General features: G+C 44.9%; 1 protein-coding gene across 1 annotated transcript in view; it reads left to right on the top strand.

Annotated features, from left to right (window-relative positions):
• YDJC (YdjC chitooligosaccharide deacetylase homolog) overlaps positions 1 to 23,700 on the top strand; it is a 36,356-nt gene extending 12,656 nt beyond the window's left edge. Inside the window, exons 2-6 of the mRNA XM_068910844.1 lie at positions 8,459 to 8,631; positions 16,294 to 16,453; positions 17,236 to 17,335; positions 19,814 to 19,991; positions 22,068 to 23,700. Coding sequence (XP_068766945.1) covers positions 8,474 to 8,631; positions 16,294 to 16,453; positions 17,236 to 17,335; positions 19,814 to 19,991; positions 22,068 to 22,398 — 927 coding nt within the window. The 5' untranslated portion in view covers positions 8,459 to 8,473 and the 3' untranslated portion in view covers positions 22,399 to 23,700. The remainder of the gene's footprint in view (positions 1 to 8,458; positions 8,632 to 16,293; positions 16,454 to 17,235; positions 17,336 to 19,813; positions 19,992 to 22,067) is intronic.
• Positions 23,701 to 24,959: the final 1,259 nt, after the last annotated feature.

Genomic DNA, 24,959 nt, shown 5'->3' with positions numbered 1-24,959 from the left:
GCTTTAGCTGGTACCTGTCCATCTTTCTGGGAGGTCACTTGCTCCCAGTGCATTCAGTGCCATTTACATGGTGCTCCCTACAATGCTTTTCAGTTGTACTTGAGAAACATAATTGGGTTAGAACGGTTGCCAACAGAGAACCCCATCAATGCTAAACACCCATGGCAATTAGCAGCCACCTCATTGCTGCAGGGCCCGCTATTGTTTTTAGTAGACTGTTGAAAGCTGCAGGTAAACTTGGCTCCAAAATTATGTGATGGGGCACATAATGAATGGAAACAATAGCTTCTTGCATAGGAATTTCATTGTGGTTCTTGTTTATGCACAGGAATAAAATAATCCAACAGCACAGTAAAAGGGGAGAGTGTAGGATATAACTAGAATGCGTTCTGCCTTCGATCACTTAATCCTGCAGTCCTTTCACAAGCAAAGGATTTTCAAGGAATGAAAGCACCTACAGTTTCTGCTCAGTTGCACTTGTAGGTATAACCTGCCCCCTTCCCCCCCCCCCCGAAAAACAGGTTTTAGTGGGTTTGGCAGCGGGAATCTATCTGTGTGTGTAAAGCATAGGAATGGGCGATCCGGAACTGGAGACATGGCACAAGAAAATTTCAGGGAGACTATGCTGGCCCAAAGCAACATATTATAGAAAAGTATTTTCCTTCTTTTTATGTTGGCGTTAAGCTTTCCCCTTGGTTATGGGGAGCACTGCAGTGACATCTCCTGGATTCTCTTTCTCAAACTATCACTAACCTCAGGCAAAACATACAGGACACAGTTCTGCTCTTACTAGGACCTGACCCAAAAACCTTAGAGTCCAACATCAGCTTTATTACTGACCTTTCTCCGCATCTGATCCTTTCTCTGATGTCAATAAGGAGGAACTATACTGAAATCAAGGGAATACTAGTACTAGAGAATCAGACCTGTAAACGTTTCTGGTTCCTTCTACTTCTGGGTCTCCTCCTTTCACGACACACTGATGAAATGATGGTTGTAACTTCACTCCAACTCAAATATTTTTTATCTATTCACATGACTTAGAACAGAGCTGTCTTAACTGTGACCTCTAGGCATGGCCACAATACAAATAAACCGTAATCCCAACGGTAAAATGCTGTCACCCAAGGAGAAATTGAAACAACAAAAAGGTGGCTTGCCAAGAATTTATGGAATTACAGTCTCTCATCACTTAGCCCATGTTTTTTAAGGCTTAGAGACTGAAAACTAGCTATTCAGATTTTTTTTTTTGATTCAATAGATACAAGCAAAATATAAGAATAAGCAAAGTATGTAAGTAGAAGACATTTGACAAAAAAAACTGTATAAGTATATACATGTTGAAACTGTAGAATTTCACATCTAAGGGAAAACAGTTGATGTTTTCTGATTGCTACCCTGTTTCTAGTCTTTGAAAAAGAGAGGACTTTCTGGGAAGTTCTTCAGAGTCTTCACAATCTGTGTTCAGTAACATCGTCAAGTGTCTTTTGGCTATTCTCCCAATTGATGCTGGCTCTTCAAGAAGAGGGGATCTCCTCTTAGAGCTTCAGCAGAATTAGCATCTGTGTACATTAAATCGAATGAAATTTTCCAGGTGCTCTCAGTGAGGCTGAGAGAAGATTCCAATTGCTGTAAGTGAACTGCAAGATTAATTTCCACATGTAAATGATGCGTCTGAGGAGTTACCCATGTTCTCACTGGTAACACTAGCTCTTTTGCAGAAGGAACATTATTCCCTGTAAGACTCTGCAGAAATCTCTGGTGTGCAGTAACAAAGATAACAGCTTTCGGCTGCCACTCTTTTGAGACAATAAGGAGTCCTCAGAGGTCCTGCAGAGGTGTCATCTTCTCTGTCTGGTAAAATAGGTAATTTTCCCTGGCTCTCATTTGCAGTACTAGATTTTTTAGAAATGTTGTTTCTCTTAAAAATTGTACGGTAGCCTGCTTTGGGGAGCCCTCTACCTTTTACGATAGACTTTCAGGAAATTTTGGAGGCAGTAGTTCAGTTATCTCTGGCAGAGGAGTGATATTCTGCCTAATGGGTTTCTTGGTTCATTGTACTTTGCTGATGATCGTTTATTGCTTAGATCATCATCACTACATCAGAACATCTTTTTTGCCCATGACTTCTGATGTAGGCTTTTGAAATTTAGAGCTCTTCAAGCTTCCAATCTATCAATTTGTGACGAAAGTCTTTTGCCACCGTCCTTGAGTTTTTAAAGCCAAACATTGTCTCAAGGTGTACCTCTGTGAGAGGAACAAATGTAAATCCAGGTTTATCTGAAAGTGATTTTTCAGTTGCACTTGTATAAAAAGCCTTTTTAACAAGAGATAAAGAATCTGCTCTTGAATTCTGGAAAACCTGTATCATCCCAGCTGTTCTTTTTTGCCCCTCCAGCCCTTCACCCTTTAGGAAGGGGGATCCTCGGAAGCAGAGGAAATGCAAACTATTTCCTGTTGTCAAAATAGAACTGAAAAAAAAAAGATTAAAAAGTTTAGATGTCATTAATACTTAAGTGTAAAATGTAGCTAGTATCGAACATAAATTAATTTTTAGTCTTTCTGCATTAAACAGTCTGAAGGAAACAGAGAGAGAGAAAATAACTCTCTGAAAAAGTAAGGAGAGAAAATGGATTAAAATTCACTATCAATGAGCAGTGCCATTAATAATCATCAGTAAAGAAAGACTGGTCTTTCCTCACCTATGGGTTGTGCATGAATACACATGCTAAGTAATACTCAAATCCTGCTTTCTGCTATACTCTAACGTAAAGCAATGGATGAGTCAGTGAGTTAAGGATTAATCTAAAACCATACTTAGGCCCTATGCTTGTAAGAAACACCACTTGTGTATGCTTAAGCCTATCGTCTCACTGAAGTCCTGAGACCTGCCTACCTGAAATTTGTCAAGGAGAGTTTGAGTCTGGTACTTTAACATTACAGCATGATTTAATGTAAAGTTAATAATAAGATCATCATAGTAAACTTTGCCTTTTAGCTATATAAGCCACCTTGCTAACGCCATGCACCTCGTCAGGTTTTGACACATTTTGTACCAGTGTGAATTCAGATGACTTCAGAAAAAAGGAAAGGGAAGGTGACTGATATACTGTGTAGCCTCCATTGATCTGGTATGCAAGGAAGCCTTTGGTCTCCTAGCAGATATAATCCAGAATTTGGGGATATCAACCCTTTTTGATGCGAGAATCCATACCCATTTTTCCAGTGGAGATGTGACTCCCGTACAGTGAGTTGGGCAGTCATTAGACCAGCTTGCTTAGTTGCTTCTGAAGCAGAAGTCATTCACTGACCAAAGATGGAAAGTCACTGTTGTTTAGTACAGGTGAAAGAGGTGGAAAGGGACAAGCAGAATACAGGGGCCACCCATCCACTCACTCTGGAACTGTTCTTTCTTCTCTCCCTGTAAGGAGGGGAAGGGGTTTGTTTCCACTAAAGCAGACGCAGCCTGGTATTATAAATATCTTCTGCAAAGTACATGTTTTTAGAAACTGCACCCTGCCCGTGTTTTGATTCCGCACCCTCACGATACTGATTCCCTGCTGATAGCCATCGATAACTCCCAGTCTCAAAAGGCATCTCTCGCTTTTGCTCTCACCTTGCTTTTCTTCTTGGTGGGCATTGAAAGGTATCAGCATCAATCCCTCTCAATATGGAGCAGCATGGATGCCTGTCAAATGCCAGGCCTATAAATAGTCTTTGATATCGATATCAGTAATAAGTGGAGGGGATGTGTGATATGTCAGCAGGGGGTGTAATAATTTGCGGGGGGAATAAGTGTGTGGGGGGGTGTGATAAATGGGAAAGAGGCGTAATATGTCGGCAGGGGGTGTAATAATTAGTAGGGAGGCGCGATACATGAGGGGAGGACATGATATGTCTAGAAGTGGCGTAATAACTTGCAGGGGGCTGTAATAAGTAGCTTGGGGGTGTAGTAACTGGCAGGGGGCAGTATCTATCAATACTGAACGTTATTGATCGGCACCGATACCTCTAGTTCCCGACATGCCTGCATACCTTTGGGTCTCGGGCTGATGTTGCTCTTGGCAGGCAGTGATGACTATTGACATTGGCGGGCCTTGACGAGTATTGATTTTGATACACATCGCTCAGGCATGACATCCAGAGATACCCATTGCTCTCGGTACGCATCAGTAGCTCTCGATCTTGACAGATGTTAAGGCCTGTTGATTTCCATACCCAGTTAGATTCTCCCAGCGCAGGGCCTGCACCCCCGCCCAGGACTGGTCCTCTCCCAGAGTCAAGCCTGCATCTTCACCTCAGGCCTGGCCCCCCACAGCAGAGATTTTTCCTGGGAGAAGGAAACCCTCTTGCTGTCATACCCAAGGCTGGGCACTTCTGTGAAATTTATCAATGTGGGCCCCTGCAGTCCTGCTCACCTGTGAGGTTTCTTTCATTTGGCCCAAGAACAGCTAATTAAGACATGCCCCTACGTCACATTTGCATGTCCCTTTCCCCAGTCTCCATAAAAGCCTGCTGTGCTTCATTTCCTCCCTGCATTACGCCTCAACACAGTGTCCTCCTGCACCCCTTGCTCCAGCTGTTGTCCCACGGCAGCAGAACCACAGCTTCGGGGGTCACAGCCTCCAAGCCCCGCGCCACAGGCTCCTGCTGCAGGGCCTCTGTCTGTGCTGCGACGCAGGCTGGGCCGGGCCAGGGCGCTCCAGTGTTCCTGGAAGGAGACTGCTGGACCGTCATCGGGAATGTGAACACAGATGGCTTGTTTCCTCTGAAAACCTCCCTCATTAGAGGGGCGAAGAGGTTTTAATTTTAAAATTCCTTCAGAAGCCAATGAATTTCCCTTCCAAGATTTTCTACATCTTTGAGGCTGAGAAAGAAAAGAGAATTCTAACTTCCTTTTATTTAAAAAAAATACATTTTACTTCATCTCATTCAAACACCTTGTCTTTTAGGATTCACACAAATTTCAACTAAATTTTATGCAAGCAAAAGACAAATCAAGTCCTACTGTGCTGTCATTGTAATTCCAAATGAACTAACTTACTGCAGCCGAGGGAGCAAGAAAAACAAAATACATTTTAAATGTCAACAAGTCAACAGACAGCTTATTGGAGGCATTCATTGTTAGCAAATGCCCTTGTGAAATGCAGGAAACCTCTAAAGCTGCTACTGAAAAACTGGAAGCTCAAACAGAGAAATTCAAGCTCAAAACCAGCAAAGCTTTTGAGGCTGGAAAGAGCTCTTGCCAGCTTCTGTGGCTAAGGTAGGATTGCTTTTTGTTTCGATTAAGCTAGGAGGGGCAGCCTGTGCTTAGCATGCCCTGGCTCATGCAGCTTCACCAGAAATGCTGGACAACATTCTCATTCATGTCTTTATTGAAGAGAAGAGACTAGGCAGAAAAAGCCCACCTTGCCTTTCAGCTCCAGGTTGAATTTGCAAGGGGTTTTCTGCAGGGCTGTAGCAGGGTAGGCTGCAAGGGCTGTTTTGCCAGCCACCTGGGGCATGGAGGAAACATTGGGCTGGAAGATGAGCAGGACATGGCACAATGCCAAGATTTGCTTCCTGGGGAGTGTCTGCTGCCAGTCACAGGAAGGAGAGCTGGATAAATGGGAACGAAAGCAGGAAGGAAAAGCCTCCAGGAACTGAATTCAGGATTTAAGAAGGATGTTACTGTTAATAGCATTAAACACACACTAATGTGAGACACGCAACTGAGAAACCAGGCTTTGTCTAAGATTCTTAAATAGTGCCTCTCACCTAAGCAGAGGTGAAACAGCAGTGACCGTACTAGAAAGAGGCATAAACCACCAGAGTTTGCATTCACAAAGGCAGCAGGTACCTTTTTTTGATTCCTAACATTACTTCAGAGTTGTGCTGACTTAGGATCAGCTATAGCAACATACAACTGTTAAATGGTGGAAGTGTTCATAGAAACTAGTAGAATGAAGATTTAACAAGTTCTCTTTTTTTTTTTTTAGCATAATTTATTTGGAATTTAAGTCCATATAATTTTTCTATAAAGAAAGAGTCACTGAGAGTCACTAAGGGGGCTGAAGGCTGTCTCCGTCTCTCACTGTGATACTCATTTCCTCTAGTCACATTTACATGCCAGGGAGAAGTAGGCTTTTGGAAGTGAGAGCAGATGTCTGCTCTAGATCCAGCTCAAGTGTCCACTCTGCCTGTCTCAGGGAAGACACAGCCTTGGAACCAGCTCTGCCATGAACTTTGCTATCATCCGTTCCAGTTTTATTTTCCTCCTCCAAAGTACCAAAATACTTTTACAAATGATCATCCAAATCTTAGTTGCCCCTGCAAATGCTCTCAGCCTCATGAGAACATTTCTTCTGCTGCAGAGCGCTCTCAGACAGGAGGCAGTGGCATCCCCTCCAGCATCATTTGTAGCAAAAAAAAGTCCTGTAGCAGTTTCCTACATGGGCTGCAATCAGTGGGACCCCGGATATTAACTGGAATGCAACCTACCTTGACTCACTGACTCCAAATTCCTTGTGAGGTAACAGATGTAGAGAACCATGGGCTACACAGGAATTCATGGTCCTGCGTACAGACATTTAACATCTCAGCACCGGGTGTGAGAGAGGTTGAATTCCCTCTGCTGAGCCCTACTGGCTTTCTCCCCACAGATGGGATGCATCCCCCTTTGCTGAGGGGCATGGCTGCTCTCTGGGTGTGCCTGCACATCATCTCCTTCGCTTTGGCACTTGGTACTTTGGCTGTCTTTTAGGAAGTGAACTATGCAGAAAGAGGGAACTCCTGGAGGCTTTGTGTGTGTGTGTGTGTGTGCTTTTTTTTCATTTTAAATCCAAGAACCGTCCAGAATGGAGAACAACATCGTGGTTGCAATGAAAGAGAGCTAAGTTGCTCAAATTACTTTGCCTTAGTCATGCATTAAACAGGAGATGGGTCAGTCTGTTCTCGTAGAAACAACTCTTGAAGCCTTTTCCAGCCCATTCCCTGCCAGCTGCTCTTGCTCCCTGTCCCAAAACCCTGTGCTTGGCCTGATAACTGTTTCCTTTCTTCCTCTGCCGTCTTCCCTACATGCTGGCAGAGGTTCAGACACAAAAGTCTCCATCATCCATGCAAGGGGCCCCATCCCTGTGTGATCCCTGCTCTCAGCCTCCTGCCCTTTCATCCCTGCTGCCCAGGACTGGTTAACAACAGCCACCAAGACAGCCATCCTGGATCCACTGACGTGTTACCCCATGTTACTTTGTCACTTTCTGAATTACTCTGTCCCTGCCCTAAACATCAGTTTATTATTTCTCCTGCCATAGTGCAGTGGCTGAATATTTTGAGGTAACGTTACTGACCAAGAAGGAACGTATTCTGCTTTGATGGAACTTCATTTTCTCCTTCCACAGCTAAAAATGCAGCCCAATGCTATCTCCCACTCGACTTTCCTGAGCTACTCAGTGCTTTCACTTTCGTTTTGGTAGATCAGGGATAGATTTTCTGCAGTGAGGGAAATCACAGTTCAATGCCAGGACGGACAGACGGGATTTTACGCACAGTCTGATGGAGAACTGTCCTATATCCAGCACTGAATGGCAATATGTGTTATCCCGAGAGCTATCTTCTGTTCTCCTCTGTGGCCTTCTCCAGCCCAGTTTCAAGAGCCATTACAGACTTCCTGACCTAAGTTAACTGAACTGCAGCTTTAAACTCGCACTGAATTTACACCGCCAACAAGCCAAGGTGGGTAAAAACAAGCAAGCAGCACTCAATGGCTACGATGGAGGTCATGGACCGAGTGTTATATGTTCCTGGCATTGTTGAAATGATTACTTTTGCACTGAAGCAACCAAAGAGCGTGGCTGCACTGCTCACCCCCCTTGCAGCTAAAGGCACCAATGTCACGAGTCTGAAACTGAAAGTGCCATCGTCGGGCTGCTCCGGGCCGCAAGCACCTGCTTCCGCCGCAGCCCCGCGGGGGCAAAGCCCGGGCGCGGCCCCGGCCTTGGGGCACCGCCGCCGGCGCCCGGGACGCGCCCGGAGAGCTCGGGCAAGAGCCGGGGCATCCTCGGGGCCGGCGGCGCTGCGAGCCGCTGCCGCCAGGGGCCGCCCGCGGCCCGGCCCGGCGCTGCGCGCTGCGGCGGCGCCGGCTCCGCGGCCGCGCTGCCCGCGGGGCCCCGCTGCCGCCGGGCCCGGCGTCCCCCCTCCGCGGCTCTCCGTCTCCCGCCCGGCCGGGGCCGGCGGAGCGGAGGTGCGGGGTGCGCCGGCCGGGCCGGGCCGGGCCCGAGCTGCCCGCGGGGCCGGGCGGGCGCGGGGGGCCGGGGCGCCGCTGCCCCGTGCGAGCGTCGCGGCAGCGGCCGGCCGAGGTGGAGCAGCAGGCGCTAGCCCGGGGCTGAGTCACGGCCGGGCTCGCCCCCGGCGAGCCCAGCTTTTCCTGTTTGCCTGTGGATTGCGTTCATCCCCCCCCACCCCCTTCCGTTTCTGCTAGGGATGACCGCTAAGGATGCTTCAGGTGAAACTAATAGTCACTGGAGATGACTTTGGCTATTGTCCTCGGAGGAACCAAGGCATCGTGGACTGTTTCCTGGCTGGAGCGGTGTCTAACGTGTCCCTTCTAGTCAATGGAAGTGCTGCAGCAGCTGCAGCCAAGCTGGCGAGGAGGTAAGCTGCTTTCATTTTTACAGCCCCGATAGAAACACTGTGTCATAGCCCAGGCTGATGGAAGAAAACCGAATCCCCAGCACCTTACTAAGGCTCTTCAAATAACACCACTGACCTGCAAATCATACCCATAAGGGTTCTTCCTCTAGTATTAGCCATTTGCTACACATTTTCTGCCTCAGGAACTAGCCACTTCCACAGGTATCTGATTGGTATGGTTTAGGTTTGTCAGTCTTTCTCCTGCCAGACTGCTGAAAGATGTACCTTCAGAATAAAAGTCCATATTATATGCCCTGAACAAGCTAAAACTATAGAGCATAGAAGCATTAGTTTAAATCTGGTTCGATTTCTGGCATTTTAGCTAGGCTGAACACAGGGTCAGCCAGGTTCATTGTAAAATCAGAAACAGATGTAATTTTGCAAGTGCAAAACAAACCTGAGCAGTGGAAAACTTGACTTTTCAGGCCCCAAAACCTAAAGAAAAAGCACCCCAATCCTATTAATTTTAGGCCTGATAAATCCATTTTTAAAAATCACATGCATAAAGAATGTGACAGAACTTTGTACCTGCCTTGTGCCTTTGACCTTTACTCTCTCAGGGGCTTTTCAGAGGTTGCTGCCATAGTGGGCTCTGCAACAAATCAAATGGTATGTGTGGTTCTCATGGACTAGCACAGCAAATCCCTTAATAGGAAGCATTACTTGTATTTAGAAGGTAAAACCTAGCTAATGCTTCAGCTCGGTGTGGGCAGGCATTTGGAAGCAGAAGTATATCCAGAAAGAGAGCAACAGGACTGGGAAACAGTTTAGGAAACCAAAAGAAGGAGAGGTGCAGAACTGGAATTAGAAGAACCAACACCTTACAGCTCAAATCCAGCTGCTGCAAGGGACAGTTTTATGAGAGTCACAGTCTTTGTGCCCCTTGCGCATCTCCCTCCATGCTGGCTGCACTTATAGCAAATAATTCACAAGTACCCCTATCTGTAGCTTTTCTCGTGAGAACGATTGGCACTGGGTGGAGGAGGAAAGCCAGGGTGTGGTGTTAGCAGCAAATTTTTTTTTTTTTTTTAAGAAAGGTTATAGATGACACACAAATGTTGAGAGAAGAACCGCCTCTGAGTTGATAAGGTGAAAGGAAACAGGGCTAGGCACATCACTGCTGCAATGCCCAAAATCCTATCAGTAAATGAAACAAAATGTAAGTCAGGGAGATAAAACCAGCACTTCTCAGATACAGCAGCACCATGAAACTCTTAAAGCCCTGAAGCTCTGCTAGTGCTATTTGCTGTTCCAGCCCTGGTCTTTAGCAGGCTTTTAAATATAGAATCCAGCTGGCCTCATTTCTTTAGCCAGGAAGTAGGCCATGTAATCAGCAGTTTAAAAAGCATCTTTGAATTCAGATTATGACACTTGTCCTAGCATCTGATATGGGTGTGAAAAGCCAGGTTGGAGGACAGGTGACAGGAGAAGCTACAACCTGCTGGTGCAGTTTCATTCTTTTGGGGGGTAGTTTTGGATTCCAAGTTTTGGAATGGATTTTTAATTCCCATTTGGGAATGAAATGGATTTAAATCCATTTTTGAGACTATAAGCTGGGTGACTTTAGGAACGTCTGTTAGCAGTGAAGATCAACAGGCCAGGCTCTTGCAATCATTCATTTGTGCAAATAATTCTCTAGCTCTATTTGCTCCTACCCATGTAGTGGGGAATCAGTCAGGTCTAGGGCATTCTCCAATACAAGCCTCAAATCAGGTGTTGCTGGAACATATGCACTAAACTGGCATCTGACCACATAAACAAACTTGTCTCACCCTGAGATGTTTGTTCCTCCGTTGCAAAGGTTCAGACAAGCTTCTTGTAGACACAGACACCTAGTGGGCCAGACTTAGTGAAAGCCTTATTAAATTATCTTCTAGAATGACCTCATCTTGCTATGATTCAAGAAAAACAGGAATGGGAAAGTATCACTGCCTTGTCACTGCTGGTGTTGTCTCCCATCCTACTGTGAATATTAAAGCTTTGCAATGTTTTGATTTTTGTGGGGATGAAAGTTTTCTTTTGCCCTTCCTCCACAGTTACTTGTCTAAGCAAGTACCAAATATATATGCTTAATTCCATGGTGAAGCTTTCAGCTTGTGACTAGACAGTGATATAATCTAGGAGACTGGCTCTATCGCAAGCTGAGAGAAAAGGCTTGGAATGAGTAGCTTGTTCTTTCCTGTGACCCATTCCAGTGTTGTGGGTTTTGGCCTTTTGTAAACGTGGTACTAGGATTTTGTCAGTGTTTGAGTGTTTCTGTGGCTTGTAGAGGTTATCTGGCTGCTTCTTAATTAACTGTCTATGACATGGATGCTTGCCATCACAGGTCTTGAGCTCTCTCCCCTCACCTGGTCTTCAGTTAATTGAAGGACATAGCTGCATGGGTAGCTTTCTCTACCTGCAGTGCTAGCACTATGTAAGGAGAGGGCTTTTCTTGCAGGATCGTCTTCCTTAAAGCACCTTATGCTACCCTGAAACGTTAGGGCTCAGCATCCTTCAGAAAGGAACACAGTTCCCCTGGAATTTCATTCTTCTCTTTGTTTTCACAGTAGTTACGCAGGCCTCTGGGTATACCATCTGTTGCCTTGTGTTTTGGTTGGAAGACTTGGCAGACATGCGATGGCAATCAGTAGATCTTTGTACCAGCTCATTCACTAACTAATTGCAATAGAGCAGAATCAAGCAGTAAATAATAACACACCTTCCCTAACATCCAGGCTCTGGATCTTGGGCTTTTCTCATTTGCTGTCAGAACTGAGCTAAAGGAAGGGTCCCACTCCCTTCAGGCAAAAAACTAGTTTCAGTAGAGGCCTGATTTCATCACCACACTACAAACTTATTGATAGCAACTGCTAGATCAGTGCACAACTGCAGCAGCAGAAGGGAGAACAGACTCCCATTGTTTTTTTCCAGTAACTCAAAACTTTCCTCTTTTAAGGGGCATAGACTGAAAGAGACTTCCTGATTATCCATGTAATGTAATCTTGGTTGTATATTTATCAAGCTCCACCTTGAAGTCAGCCAGTCTCTTCCTAGTTCCTCTTTCAGAGCCTTTCCCCAAGATCAGGATTGTTTTGTTACCTGAAGTGAGTGGGTCCCTTCGTTTTTCCTTAAAAACAGAATCACGGAGATAGCAAGAATACAGCAGCCTATGATTACCACTGTTTCCTTCCTTCCTTTATCAGCTAGCTCAGTTGTGACCGAGTATTGGGACCCTTCCAGATGCTTACATCCAAATATTTGATGAAGAGCAACATATTTTAGAACATAGCCTCAGTCTTCCTGGGGGTTTTGCAGCTCAAATGCTAAACATCAGCTACACAAAAGCTGAAGCCCCTGCAACATCTGGGTACATTTAAAGGAAGAATCTAACAAAACCACATTTAACTGCTGTCTATGTTTTCACTTCCTTTCCCATCAACACTAATTGCAAAATGTGTGTAAATTGTGACTTAATTCTGACCCTCCCAGTTGACATCTGACTAATCTAGAAGTCTCTCATGCTTTCTCATCACCCTTTTATCTGTTAATCACATGGCAGACAGTTACACTGCTGAACTGTTTGGATTGGGGGTGGGAGGTTTCATGTTCTGAGGCCTTAAAGGAGAGTCCCAGATGAAATTAACTTTACTGGCAGCAGCACTTTTTGCTGATGCAGGTTCATGGACACAAGAGTTTCAGCTGATGCAAAGATGTAATTAAGCAAGCCACAGCCCTAAGCAGTGTTACAGTACTAGTTCTTAACAGTGCAGAGGCTTTTGAGTTTCTCCCAGCAGGAATAAATCTTTAGCACTAATGGAGCAAGACAAGATGCTCTTTGATGAAAGACAGTTAGATGTTAACAGTTTGCTAGAGGGTGAAGGTAGGGAAAAAAAAAAGTATACAATGCCCACACAGAGAAACTAAGAGGTGCTCTTCTTCCCACAGAGCACAGCCTTGCTTTGTCTGGTTGCAGACATTTGGATGTTTACTGGAGCAGGATGTCTGGATACAGATATTTATGAGGCTCTTAATTGCATCACACTTGTACTGAAAGCTGACAAGCCAATAATTTCCCAGATAAGGATACAAACAGGATGTTAAAGGTGAGATCTATTTGCTCATCAAGGAAAAGGATTGGTGCCATGCTTATCCCAAAGTGTGCACTATGGACTGAGACCATCAAATCTGGGCCCAGGGAATCGCGAAAATGCCAGCAGCCACCATAGCTGCTCCCAGGAGCACAGGGACTGCAGAGTCCCTGCTGTGGCCAGGCAGGAGCCAGGGCACTGTTACTCATCTGCAGCAAAGCTGGCAGGCATTTTAAAGAGTGACTCAGTGCAGTGACATACAGTCTCCAGGGACCCTTTACTGCTGAGGATATGAATGAGCAGGGATTGCAGCTGCACAGAAGCCCGTTGCCTCAGCAGAGACTTTTGTTCAAAGCGCTCACGTGGCAAAACAAGCAACTACTTGAAAAGGAAGCAGTTTAGCTGATTGTATTCCCTCTCCCTGTTTGATAGCTGGGCTGGGCTTGTTGACCAGGAAATCTTTCAGACTACATTCCTTATTGCCCCTCCCATGCTAGTATTTGTCATAAAGATATCTCCTTCCCCACCACCACCAAGAGGATGCTGGGTGGAGAACCACAGAGCCAAGCTGGCTTCCACAGCCACCTTTCTCTCAGTGGAAATAGATCACAAATGGACTACCCTTAGTGGCTGCAGAGCCTGTTTGCCTGAACCTCATCTCAGCAAGCTAACAGATAGCACAATCTAATGCCTCTTGTGCTGTTAGAGGATTGTGGCTAGGAATGCAAGCCCATGCTTCAGCCTTATCAGGAGTGAGCTGGACCCATATGCTAAGTCCTCTTCACCTCTGTTTTTCCCTAGGGCAGTGAGTGAGACAGGATTGCAAACATCTAGACATGGGTCTCTCAGAACAAATCATGGGAGGGTGGTCAGCACTTAGAGAGCAAGCAGATCTACCAGCTTACTATGGGGACAGCAATTTTTACTTCCATGACTTTGTGTTGGTGGTATAGCTGTTACTACACACTTACCAAAGAAGCTGTTGCTTAAAGCTCAGTACCAATCCCTTTGCTTTGAATCCAGGGTGGATCAATTAGCAGTTACACTTGACTGGCACAGATCAGCAGTGCTCATCCTGTCCCTCCCATAAAGGGAGGCTCAGGCAGAGGATTGGGTGTGAGGCTGAACCCAGGTCAGCTGAGCTTTGCTCCCAGTGTGGCATCATATGTTATATAAGCTGTTTGAACTGCTGGTCTCTTCTGCAATTTTTCAAGCAATAAAATAACAGGTACTTTACTACTTTTAGAAAGAGCTGAGCAACTGTAAAATATGTGCACACAGAGGAAAGTTATCTGCACCCTGCTGAAAATGGGGTCCTTCCAGGATGTTCCCATAAGCTGACTTTTCTCCTTGCCTTTTTATTGTACAGTGTACTTTGGCATTGTTCTTTGGTTGCAGTGGTGAGGGGCATTTGAGAGAGTTTGGTCCAGCACCCATCATACTAAGTGGAAAAAAGTCTATTGGTTCAGCTCTGAAGGGCTCTTTCCAAGCCTCTGGCCAGGATAGAGCATGACTGGAGCCTGGTGTCCAGGCACAGCCCAGATACTGCCATAATGCTTGATATTTTGCTCATGTTTTCATCCCATTGTACTTGGGATGTGCAGTGTCAAGGCTTAAGAACACACACAGGGCAGCAGGGCATTTGGTGCTGAATAGGGGCATCAAGTGCCTCATTATATCCAGAGGAAATGCACAAGCGTGGTACAAGAAAATGCTAGCTAGCCACAGAACCCTTCTGGGCCGGCCATGTGATCTGCCTTCCCACAGCCTCACGGCTTTCCCTGCATGCCTGCTCTCTGCGTCTCCCACAGATGAATTCCTCTGAACAACTTTCTTATGTGCTGTGATTGGCATTTTGGTTTCAATGCCCATATCCCAGACCCATTAACTCTTTAGATTCATGGAAAAATCTATCAAGCAGCCACGACTGACCAACCCCAAGAGAAAACTATTAAGATATTCAGCTGGTCTTAGCCAAAGCTCTGAAACATGCTCTGCTGTTACAGTCGGTATCTCCCCTTACAGTGAGAACAAGGGCAGCTCTCTACACTTCCACATTCTGCACATTCCCCAGCTCGGGGCTGGTTTCAGAGCCCTTCCTCTGCCTGAGCTAATGTTACGTGGGGCAGTGCTTGGCTCCCTGGCGCCCCACACCTGTCAGAGGGACTTGGCTTTTCCTGGAAATAGCTCCCTTCACAGCATTTGAGGCACTGCACAATTGGAGGGTCATTCATTTGATGCCCCTGGGAGACAGCACTGAGAGGCTCAGCTGTTCTTTTTTTTTTGCCCTCCCACAACACTCAAGGAGAGTGCTCAACAAAATATCTCCCATCTGCTGATTCATGGTGACACATGAATCTTTTCCTTACAGACAGCAGTGGCTATGGTGCAAACAGAGCTATCAGCTGATGCAGCTGGAGCTTCCTAGAGGCACAATAAAGAATCTGGAGCAGATTTCTAAAAAGCCAAGCTCCCCCCTTGCCTTTGGGCTCAGGCAGGGTGCAGGATGGGACAGAAGCCCTTATGCATGGCAGGTGCCTCTTCTGCCCTTCCATCAGCCCCCTGTGAGCTTCTCAGTATAATGCTTAAGGGCTCTCACTCCCACTGAAGGCATCTTCCTATTCCTGTATTTCAGAGCAGCATTTTGGCCACCCCAGGAGAATTTCCAGAAGTGGCAGTAAAAATTTGCACAAAGCTGAGCACTCACAGTTCCTGTCTCTCTTGTAGGGGAAACCACATCATACCCTGAAGGAGATACCAGTGCTCTGCAAAGCCCTGTGGTTGACAGCTCTGCAGATACAATAGTTCTTGATAACTTTAAGCTGCAGTCACTAGCAGGTTGGACTCTCATGATTCCTTAGGGTCTACACTTAATATTGCCAGCCTTCTGTTGTAGTCTACCTCCATGCTAGACAGATTCTGCTTAGCCTTGTCACTCAGTCAGCAATCATCTGCACAGGCAGACAGAAACCTGGGCAGTTTCAGCCACAACCTCTTGGGTCAGGTTATCCTTAAACTCAACCAGCACAGCATAGCAGAGACTCAGTTTACACTTGTAACGTGCATTTGCCATAATGGCTGCCATAGGCACTGTTTATAATTGGATTCTGCTTAAGGGCAGCTTTAAAAGAAGTTCTTAAGAAATGTCTTATAAATGTCGTATCTTTAAAAGAGTAAACAACTCAAGAGAATATCTAGCAAGAGCTAATGAAGTGCTTTTAGAGAAAGGGTTGCAAGGTGCAGATTCCCTCCCATCGTCTCCAGTGACTGCAGAGGAGTTCCTCTCTGAGAAATCTGGTGGCTCCTCCTCTGACATGACCCACAGCTGGCTCCTGGCAGACAGCACAGGGTTTTTTCTTGGAAATGCTCTGCTCTGGGTTAGAGTCTTGTCCTGCTCTCCTTTCTAGGAGAGTAGGAAAAAAAAAAAAACTTCAGTGTGTAGAGCAGCAAAACCTTTGAGCTCAGTCTAGCTCTTTCACTGAAATCTCACCCTTTGGCCACAGTGAGGGAGGCAGAGGTGCAAAACTTAACAGATATTTCATTCCTGCTACAGATACAACATCCCAATAGGCCTGCACGCCAACCTGTCTGAGGGCTCTCCTGTCTGTGAAGTGCTCAAGACAAACTCTTCTCTGCTTAACCAAGATGGATTCTTCCATGGGAAAATGGGATTCAGAACAGCTCTATCAAAAGGTCTCCTGAAAATGTCAGAGGTAGAAGAAAAAGCCACATACAACTTGCTTTCCTTGTATAACTCAGCCTTCACTCCTCCCAGCACATAGCAGTTGAAGATCTTTCCCAGGTCCCAACTTGGAGTAAGCTTAGAGATGACTCTATAGACTGTGTTGTCTGGGCAGCAGGAGGCGGCTTTCTGGGTCCCATGCCTAGTTCTGCCACTAAGCTGCTCTGCAGCATTGGACAACTCATTCCTCCCTGCTATGCTTCAGTGGCCACGTGCATTGATGTGCTGTAAGGACTTATCTGGAGGGGTGGGTGGAGAGGCAAGGGAACATACACTTGCAAAGAACTTTGAGATCACTAAAAGGAAAAAGCAACAGAAGTACTAAGTAGGGGCTAAGCAGGCTTTGCCTCACCTTGTGAGATGCCTCTTTTCTCCAGGGAAGTGGACCATTTTTGCTTCATAGTCTACTAGGATGATGGAGTTCAGGTGACTAAAACTCTCTATAGGATTTGGCACCCATTTCCCCATTCATTTTATAGGGAAATAGGTATCCAAATCCCATAGATATTTTAGAAAAATCCCAGCCTCTGTGCTATCTATGTAACTAGTGCTATAAGGAGAACTGCACCTAGGAGAGGCCCTGGGGGACCCAGCAGCATCACATGTCTATTTATACACCAGAGCACTTTGTGCCTCCCAGGGCCAGGTCCCAGATGCTCACAGTGGCCAGTGAGGTCTCCAGCAGCTCCCTTGGGTTCTCCTGATCTCTGCATTACTGACAGGTCTTTTTTCTGCCCTTTCTCTGTTGCACAGGTGAAGCAGGAGCTAAAGGCACAGGTAGAGCTATTCCGTGAGCTGACAGGCCACCTACCTCCCCACATGGATGGGCACCAGCATGTTCATGTCCTTCCAGGTAAGAGAGTATTTCTCTTCTTCCCAGCCCCAAAGGAAGAGAGACAGTTTGCTCAGAGGGAGCTCCCCTCACCATGGCTCCATTTGGGCACTAAACCTCACCATAAGATGCTTCCTCCACAATTCCAGTTTAAAACATTGGCCCTGAGGAGATAGTCCTGCCTGGGCCCAAATTGGCTGCTGGGTGACCTGGGTCTTCCTGTAGCAGCGCAAGGGGATTAACAGCACAAATTGCCCAGCTTGCACCTTCTCCTCCAAGGACTGATAGTTCATTTCAACATCTTTCTCCTAATTCCATGCTCCCGCCACCATGGAAGGAAGCAGAGCAAGGCCCTTGGCAGCCTGGCCAGTTTAAAATACTCAGGCAGGAATCTGGAATGCTCAGGTCTGAGATTTTACTGTTCATTAGCTTAATAGCTCTAAAAAGTTGCAGGCTTCTTTCAGCCTCATTTTATCAATATCAGCTATGAAACACTTGTACTTGAAGGCATCAACACAGGAGAAAGAGAAATCCTATCATCTTTTTGTCAGGGATGGGAGCTCAGAGGTATGAGTGTGGGGCAGATGTGCCACTAATTATGCATTTGGAAACCCTCCCTTGTCCTGTCTGGTTCTGGGGACTTCCTTTACCAGCAGCTGTGGCTTGGATAGTTGTGCAGAAGTCAGATCAGGGCCTCATTTTGCCTCCTACAGTCAATTAATCTGGTCCCCTGCATGCATTCAGGGCTTGTTTCTGGCATTTCCTCAATCTCAGTGGCTTTATTAAGCTACAGGAATTACATGTTATGCATAATAGCTCAGCTCCTGCTCCCTCTCCCCCTTGGCACAATGGGGAGTGTGTGGTTAGGAATGAAACAAGAGAGCTGGTACCCAGGTAGGGCAGCTAGGTCATCTCATCCCCTACGCTCCTTGTCAAACACAGCCCAAGCTGCAACCTGTGCTCAAAAGCATGTGTGGAGCCTCTCAGGTGGGGGAGGAGCTGGGGAGACATTTTACACTATGTTTTGCAGACATGACAGCATTAATAGAGGCTGAAAAGAGTCATGGAATACAATGCTGTTCAGAGTGGGGGGAGGGGGAAGAGGGGACTCACCCTACAAATCTACCTCTAGTGTTGTCTGCTAATACTTTCTTAGAGTAATAAAGTTTATTAATTTTGGAGGTCACTTCAATGAGAGGAAGTGATCAGGTTGCATTTAGAAGAATGCATACTTTTCTGGCTCTCCAAGATCATTGTTCCTGGGGAGAAAGATTGTAGTACTGACCACACAGGCAGAGGAAGGAATTACATGGGGCCTTCTGGGGCAGTGACAGCAGTGCAAATACTCTGAAGTGCCAGCACACACTTTGGAGGATGTGCTTCAATCCCTTCCTCTGCCAGAGCTCTGGTGCTGGTGTCAGCAGGGGGGCAGTAAATGGAGTGCAGCTGCTGAGGGGGCTGGAGAGCTTTTCATTTGTTTGTCACTGATGGTAACCATAATTAGTTGAGTGTGCCCCACTCACAGGTAAGTCAGCAGGCTACAGGACTATTTTAGGGTTTGGAATTTGGTCTCTGGCTTCTGGGTCCAAATTCAGTCCCATCTCCCAGCAGGCCAAGAGAAGGTCCAAGTCCTGCCAGCAGAGGCCGAGAGCTGGAGGACAAGTCTCCTTTTAGGCAGATCAACTCATTCAGCAATGACGAAAGCCTTTCTGCAGGTGGAACTGATGCAAAGGCACCTCCGAATAAACTTGTGCCCTGGAGAACAAGTTGCATCAGGACAGCCTGGGCTGTGTCCAACTTGTAAGACTGGTGCTCTAAATTGCCAAGTTAACCACTGAGATTAGTACTTGAAAGAGCTACCAGCTTTAGAGCAAGAACTCCAAGCTAAGGCCTGCAGACAGAGACTGGTCAGTAAATGCAATTGATAGGATGCTTTCCACAGTTGGCAAGTATCTTTTTCCCTGTTTTCTGAGCAAGGTCATTGTGGTACAGAGATAGACAATTTGGTGAGCAAAAATCCAGATCTCTCCACTCCAGCACTCAGCTCCCTCTGGATGAAATTTCTTTTGGTAATCTTCCCTCATAACAAATCTGGCTGCCCAGTGACTTGATGAAGAATTTGTTCCTGACAGTGCAAAGTCACCTAAGCTGCACTCTAAGCCCAGAGTCACTAACTTAGAAAGGGTTGCTGGATCAAATGCTCAGCCACAAGGGGGAAGATAAGCTTCTCAACAAGTTGCTTGAGCAGATGTTGAAGGAGTAATGTTACTAATTCAGAAAGTCCCTCCCTGTAACACTGTACTTTAGGTGGGGAAAGAAGTGTTCTGGGGACTCCTATCCAGATGAAGGAAACCATCTCAGTAGAAAAAGAGGTAACTGGAGCTATGTTTTTGTTTTAAAACATGGAAGGGAAAGACATCTTTGTGCTAACAGCTTGCTGGAGACATGATGAGTTGGTTATCTGATTTGTGACCAAATTGTCTCTGTTTTTACTTGTAGAAGTCAGACATGTATTTGCACAGGTGTTAGAGGAGTATGGGATCAAGTACACTCGTGTCCCAATAGAACCAGGCCTTCACAAGTGTGAATGGATTGCACCATCTCTGATGGACTTCTATCGGGGAGTAGAAGAAGATTCTCTTAACACAGTGGATGTGTTTACAAGGCATGGAATAAGGTGAGACAGGCATTACTCATTCTTGTTTGTATTAAAGAACTCAGATCTTACCAGCTCTTGATAACATATTTCCAAGATTTAAGAACACCATTCTCTCTCCACTTTGGGGCTGATAATGAGATTTCAGGATGAGTACAAATCTGTGAGGAGGCACTAGGGCTTAGTATGTAGTTTTGTTTGAACTGAGATGACTCACTTCTCACCTGAAAGGTATTGTTCCTGTCAGGGTATGTTTATTCCTCAGCCTTTCTAATTAAGCAGCATTAGTCTAGCATCTGGGACAGTAGGAGACTGAAGTTTTCTATTAACACCAGAATTTTAAAAGTAAGATTTAAGGCAAGTTTTCCAAAAAAATAACTTTTAATCTCCCTGCAGTAGCAGAGAAAGTATTTAAGGAGCAGGAAAGAGACTTATTGGAAACAAGTGTTTCTTATTAACAACAGGCAAGAAGATGAGAGAGCTCACAGTATAACAGCAGGTGACTGCTGGCCTAAGCAAACAGTCTTGCCAATATCCTGCACCTTACTGGAATCAATACCAAAAAAGCTCAGCCCTTCCCCCAGTAACATACTTTAAAAGCTTAAATTGGACAGTGTTTTATAGAGGAAAGATGTTTCAGTTCAGACCCTTGCAGTCATCTATCCCATCCTTTATAGCAAGTTTCTTTCTTAGTCTACTGCATTCTCTTGGATCTTAAAGAGCTTGTTCAGGATATCAATTGTTCTCAATTACTACTTCCTTTAAAACACACTAGCAAAGAGCCTAGTTGCTCTCTCAGGTAGAGCATATGTATTGAATCAATTGCCAAGCAAGGTAAGGGCACAGAAATTCATAGAGCAGTTAAGAAAGAAAGAGATTGCAAACCAGCCTTTTTGAGCAGTTTCCTGCCAGTGCTAGGCAGCTTAGAGGAGAACCCACACACTCCAGGCCTCCTGATGCCCTCTCCCCTGCCCCATACTTTACCAGAATAGCAGATTCAGAATGCCTCACAGGAGATGCTCTTCCAACAGGTCTTTTCTCCCAGCAGCACAGAGGTCCTCAAGGGTAGGACCTCTGTGCTAGCAGGGCACTTCTGCTTTATAGCCTCCCATAGCACCACCCCTCCTTGATGGCTGTGATGCTTTGCAGCTGCATCCTGCATGGAGAAGTTGCAGTCAGCCAGCAAATGCTTACTTGATTTCACCTCTTCTCCTAGTGAGGGAGACTAAACAGGACAAATTGTTGTAAAAGAAACATGCATATCTCTAAGAGAATGGAAAGAGCTGAAGTCAGTCAGCTGAAGTCAAAAGGAACTAAACTCCTGCAGCTCAACTTCTGCAGCTGTGCAAAGAGGTTCCACACAGAGCCCCTTTAGTTCAGCTTATGTGATGCTGTAGAGGACAAGATGCTGCATGACAATGATGCTTTATTGACTTTAATCACAGCCTCTAGCTTGCTTCTTCTCTAGCTACGTAGTCCTCAGTAATAATAATGTTCTGCCCGGTGTTTCATCTTTTAAGTAGTTTTGACTGCTGTATACGTGGAGAGTGATTTGTTAGCTGGGTGCTTCCATTTTATTCCAGTCACTTTTTTTTGTTTTCACTTAGTCAAGGGTTATTTGGAGATGGTTAGTATTCAAGTTTTAATTGACCTATCAATAGTAAATTATTTTGATAGGGTATATTGTCTCAGTTGAGTAAGACCTTTCCCTTCTGCACCAATAAAGTGCAGCTGTAAATTCACAGATGCCAAACAATCCTTGTTCTGTGACACAGTGTCATGCATAACTACGGTAATAACAGAAATGTTATTTGGGGGCTTTGCTGGGACTATCTGCCAGACTGCAGAACTACAGCTTTAAATAGTATCATAGGTTTGGTAATAAGGAAAGAAAAAGCACTGTTATTTGCACTGTTATCGTTTTTCCTTTTGTTTATAGTTAGAAGTTTATAATAACTTGAGAACGTGAAGCCTTTTTTCTCTGTTGTTATCTTAAGTTTTAGGTTAACTTTAATTCCTAAGCCAATAGACATAGCACAGCCTTGTCTAGGTACCTAGCCTTAGTATTAATTTCCATGTTCCCTCCTCTGCCTACAGGTGGCCTAACATTTACATAGGTTTGAGTACCATGGGCAAGAACATGTCTGTGAGTAACATCTGGAGTGCCATTGATACTGCCATTGGGGATTTCACTTCCAAGCTGCCCTCGCCCGCACACCTGAATCCGCAGAGCAGGACAGTAACAATTGAACTGATGGTACATCCAGGGTACCCGAGTGTCCCACCCATCGGCGGCTGTGGGGAAGGACCAGACGACTTCTCACAGTCCTGGGAACGCTTGCACGAACTTCGGACTTTAATCAAGCCAGAGCTGCAGAGCCACTACAAAAGCAGGAGCATTCAGCTCTGTTCATTCAAAGATATTTAAATGAACGAGCATATGTCCCTATCTTCAGAGTACAAATAAATGTATGTAGTTGGCAATATCCTGAGAAGCTAGACCATTGTTACCACTGTTTGTAATACTTGCTGATACAATACAGCTGATGGGAGCTGGGAATAGCTGGGAACAGCATAAGGCCTTTCAAGGAAGGAGAGCCACCTGGACCCTGTAAGCATCTGTGGGCAGTATCACAGAACTGCTACCCTAATTGGTATTTTTTTAAGCCACGGCAGCTGCTTTGAATGTGACCAATCTCTGCATCACCCACTCGCACACCACTCCAGTGCAGTGTAGCAGCCACGGTCTAACCATCCTACCAGATTTCTATTCTGGCCAGCGCAAAGGCAAGCAGCACGAACACACTCTTGGATGTTAGACCAAGGAGCGCTTACAGCAGTTTGTGAGCTCTTCTATATGAGAAAATGACACTTCTCCCACCTTAACTGCAAAAAGAAACACACGCTAAGGAGCAAAGGCTGCTTTAAGAACAACTGCTCCATGTAGGGTGCCTGCGGAGGCCTGACAACCTTCATTGTTAGGTTTTTTTTTTCTAAAGCAGAGAGACAGTCTGGATTTGCTGCTTGGTTCCCCCCACACGCACACTTGTGCCTGCACATTTATGGCAAGGGGTGTGTTATTTCAGACCCTTTCTCTGGTCAGAGCAATGAGCTGTTAGCCCAGTCTGCAGTCACATTCCATGCAAGTCCTCAGCCAAAGGTAGTTACAGTTCTTTCTATTTATGTTGCCTCTTGGCATTGAGCTATCACAGGAAAGTAGCATCAATGACAGCCCTTTCAGACAGGCTTTTTCCCTTTTTTTTTTGGGGGGGGGGGAATGACTTTGCAAGAACAGCAACTGTTAACCCTCTGCTATTTCAGTAACTGCTGCATATAAGAGCTCACCGGCAACTGTTAACGCACTGCCCACTGCCTTTCACGAAAAACACGTGGGATGGCCATGTACCTACCAGGAGTAAGTTTTCAAGCATGGAGAAGGCCCTTGCATTTCCATTTTTATTCCCTGCATGAAAGCATTTGGACTTCAACAAACCCTGCTGATTTGCTGTATTACGGTTACACTGCAGTTTCAACTGTAGTCCTGCTTCATTCACCCATAACTTTTTCAGAGAAAAAAGTCTTCTTTTACATCATTCATACTCATTGTCCTCTCAAAAATGATCTATTTAATGTCCTTTTTTTTACTTAACTGTATTTTTTAATGTCAAAAATTTCAATATGATCATAATTCTTTTAAGTGAAGAATAAACTCAGGCCTTTTTTACTGTAATGCTTTAGGAGGCTTTGGCTTTTAAGTTTTTAACTGCTAGGAGAACAAACTACAGAACACGTTATGAGTATCTGCTCCTACTGTGACAGCCTACAGAGTGCAGAAAGGACAGATTTTTCCATCATTAATGGGAACCATTCAACCTTTCCTCTCAAGCAACCGAGAAACTTTTTGCTTTGTACATACATGAGAAACATAACATCAAGGTTGCTTTATGTGATATTTTTCAGGTCCTTCCGTAAATTATTGTCACTAAATTAATTCAACAGAGGATACATATATATATTTTTAAACAATGTCTCTACCATACTGTATAGATGAAATACAGAACAGCTGAGTCAGATTAAAATAGTAGTTACTGTTTGGGAGGATGATTTCTGACGCTTGACTCATCAGTGTTTGATGGTAAAGTTTCTGGCATGTGATAAAGAGAACAAAAAAACCCCAAGAAATTTCAGAACTGCAGTTGTTTCACAGAGAAAGTGACTGACGTTCCAGAGATCAGGTCGACGTGTGAGTGCCATCTAGTGACTGATACTTTACTCATATCCAGTAACATGCCTGACAGCAAAGTGAATTTCTAATACTAGAGCTCAGACTTTTACATTATGTGACCACATTTTGTTGGATAATTTTTAACTATCTCTTTAACTTTTAAATTACTCCACGTTCTAACTCATGGATTTGCTTTGCTCACAGTCACGAGGACCTTACATCCCCGTTCGTTTTAACTGCACGCATTTTCCACTTCGTTCACACTAACACAACACTGGCATCGACATGATGGCAATCTTACCTGAGTTGATCCTGTAGTGCAAACAGAAATAAATATTTTGTAAATTCTGTATTTTTACTGAACAGCATTAAAAACATTTTCTTTTAATTTCAAAAAAAATTAAATGGAGAAAGGAATAAAAAAAACTACTGAAAGACTTTAAATATGGAACCTTTAAACTGTGTATAATGTACACAGATAAGGAAATAAATTCTCAGTGGTTCTATGAAACCTTTAAAGGAGACACTGAGTTCAAAGTAAAAACACATTCAAGACCACTACCTAAAAATCTCATTATATCAAGATACTTAAAAACAAATAAATAAATGAATGAATGAAAACCCAGTCTCTCTGAAAATAAAACCATGCCACAAAGCCTTTGAGAGCATTTTTATTAGGGTAGCAGAATGGAATTGCAGAAAGCCTATACCAGTACTCCTGGGTGTAGTTTCACCAGTACGTTGCTTTTGTTTTGGATCTTAAA

The sequence above is a fragment of the Struthio camelus genome, chromosome 17 (genome assembly GCF_040807025.1).
Source record: "Struthio camelus isolate bStrCam1 chromosome 17, bStrCam1.hap1, whole genome shotgun sequence".
NCBI classification, from domain to species: domain Eukaryota; kingdom Metazoa; phylum Chordata; class Aves; order Struthioniformes; family Struthionidae; genus Struthio; species Struthio camelus.
This window is presented reverse-complemented; position numbering and strand designations above follow the sequence as displayed.